At 37.8% G+C, this 2,253-nt stretch overlaps 1 protein-coding gene across 2 annotated transcripts in view; it reads left to right on the top strand.

The window, feature by feature from the left end:
* The window catches only part of LOC106870343 (structure-specific endonuclease subunit slx1), a 77,835-nt gene that overhangs the window by 71,831 nt on the left and 3,751 nt on the right, over positions 1-2,253 (top strand). For both annotated transcript variants that reach the window (XM_052978184.1, XM_014916375.2), the window contains exons 5-6: positions 256-456; positions 1,902-2,007. In XM_052978184.1, coding sequence (XP_052834144.1) covers positions 256-456; positions 1,902-1,970 — 270 coding nt within the window. In that variant the 3' untranslated portion in view covers positions 1,971-2,007. The remainder of the gene's footprint in view (positions 1-255; positions 457-1,901; positions 2,008-2,253) is intronic.

The raw sequence follows: 2,253 nt of genomic DNA, 5'->3' as shown, positions 1-2,253 counted from the left end.
TATATATATATATATATATATATATATTATATATATATATATATATATAATGGACTTCTTTCAGTTTCCATCTACCAGATTCACTCAGAAAGCTTCAGTTGGCCTGAGGCTGCCCAAGGTGCCATGCAGTGGGACTGAATCCAGAGCCATGTGGTTAGGAAGCAAACATCTTACCAGACAGCCATGCCAACACTTGTAATTAAAAAATTATTCTGGTGTAGTAAATTATGGAAAATTTTGATTTCTCGTTTACAGGATAACTTGGCTGAGCTAAAATGTCTCAGCTGTAGAGCAAGGAGTCATATTATATGCCTCGCTAAACATTTTCTCTCCAAGAATCTCCTTGAAGACACGCTGTCTATCTTACCTGTTGATGGTAACTGCCCTGTTTGTCACCAGGAACTCTTGTGGGGGGATCTGATACGACTCAAGAAAGGCTGCTACCAGAGTCTCACTGTAAGTATACAGATATTATGGTAATTCCTGGAGGGATGGGTCTGTTTTTTGAGGGGTTTTTTTGTGGGGGGGGGGGTTGATGTAATACAGGCAGGGTCGGATTAAGACCCATGGAGGCCCTAAGCACTTAAAAGATTCCAGTGCTCCCATATATATCATCATTATCATCATCATCATCAGTTAATGTCTGTTTTTCCTTGCTGACATGTGTCGGACAATCTGACCAATGCTGATAAGGCCAGGGGCTGCACCAAGCTCCATTGTCTGTTCTGGCATGGTTTCTATGGCTGGATGTCCTTCTAAATGCCAACCATTCAATAAAGTGTACTAGATGCTTTTAACATGGCACCAACATGAGTGCTTTGTGTGACACCAGCACCAGTATCAATTCTGCTGTGGCAGATGGCTCTTAAATAATAAACCATAAAGTAAATTTTTATTTTTCAAAATGAAGCAGAAAGAGAAGCTGATCTCTGTCTGTCCATCGCAAGATATATAGGGAGGAGAAAAAGTTGCTGAGAGAGTATATAATACAGTGAGATAGAGAGTGTGTGTGTGTGTGTGTATGAAAGATAGATATATAAGGTAGTGTTGTCTCCGTAGTAACTAACAAGTTTTGATTAAAAACACAGGAATTTTAAGTGCAAGTCTGTCAACACAGCACCACTTTAAAAAAATGATTTTCACTATATAACAATATAAATAGTTGGTTTTTTTTTGTTGCTTGTGTGTGTATGTTTAAATATATTTTTTTACACCAAAAATTTGGCAAAAGAATATAGTATCTTATATAGAATATAGAATATATATACGACGGGCTTCTTTCAGTTTCCATCTACCAGATCCACTCACAAGGCTTTGGTCGGCCCGAGGCTATAGTAGAAGACACTTGCCCAAGGTGCCATGCAGTGGGACTGAACCCGGAACCATGTGATTTGTAAGCAAGTTACTTACCACACAGCCACTCCTGTGCCTACATGCATGATTACCAAATACTTTTAATGCCTGGGTAGCAATAAGTAAAGACTTAATACCTACAATTAAACCAGTCATTTTCCTCTTTATTCACCATCACTAGATCCATCTTTCCAGGTTCAAGTCCAGATATATCCCTCATCATCTTTATCTTGTCACTCTCAGTTACTCTTTCTGGTATTTGCCCATGCCACGTCTTTGAGAACCGCAATTCTATCCAATCCATACTTGCCATGCACCCTCTAATAATTCCTCCCTGTGATTATTATCACATCTTTTGTATTCAGTTTTGGCCAGCATCATATCATCGTGCATTCATTCGTAAAGTGCCCCACAACCTCATCTTTATCGTCGCAAATTCTGCTCTTGTCATTTTTTCGGCTGTTAATGTTTTAATCCATGCAATGTCTGACGCATCGAAAATAATTCTCTAATTTGTGGTTAATTTATGTTTCGTTTTTGATTAATAGAAATCACAGGATGATGATGTTGATGATGATGGTGATGACTGGACCAATGCTCTCAGCCAAGCAATGTAAAAAACACTTTCCCAGCCAACATACCAAACTAATTGATGTAGGTCTAGTATTATTATTATTATTATTATTATCATTCTTTGGGGTTGATAAATTAAGTACCAGTGGAATACTGGGGTTGATGTAATCAACCAGTCCCCTCCCACCAAATTTCAGGCCTTGTACCTTTAGTAGAAAGGATTATTATTATTATTATTATTATTATTATTATTATTATTATTGAAGGTGGTGAGCTAATGGAATAGGTAGTAATGCTGGGCAAAATGCTTAGCAACGAGTTCAAATG

Source organism: Octopus bimaculoides, chromosome 30 (genome assembly GCF_001194135.2).
Source record: "Octopus bimaculoides isolate UCB-OBI-ISO-001 chromosome 30, ASM119413v2, whole genome shotgun sequence".
NCBI classification, from domain to species: Eukaryota; Metazoa; Mollusca; class Cephalopoda; order Octopoda; family Octopodidae; genus Octopus; species Octopus bimaculoides.
Note: the sequence above shows the minus strand (reverse complement) of the source record. Positions and strands in the feature narration are given on the sequence as shown.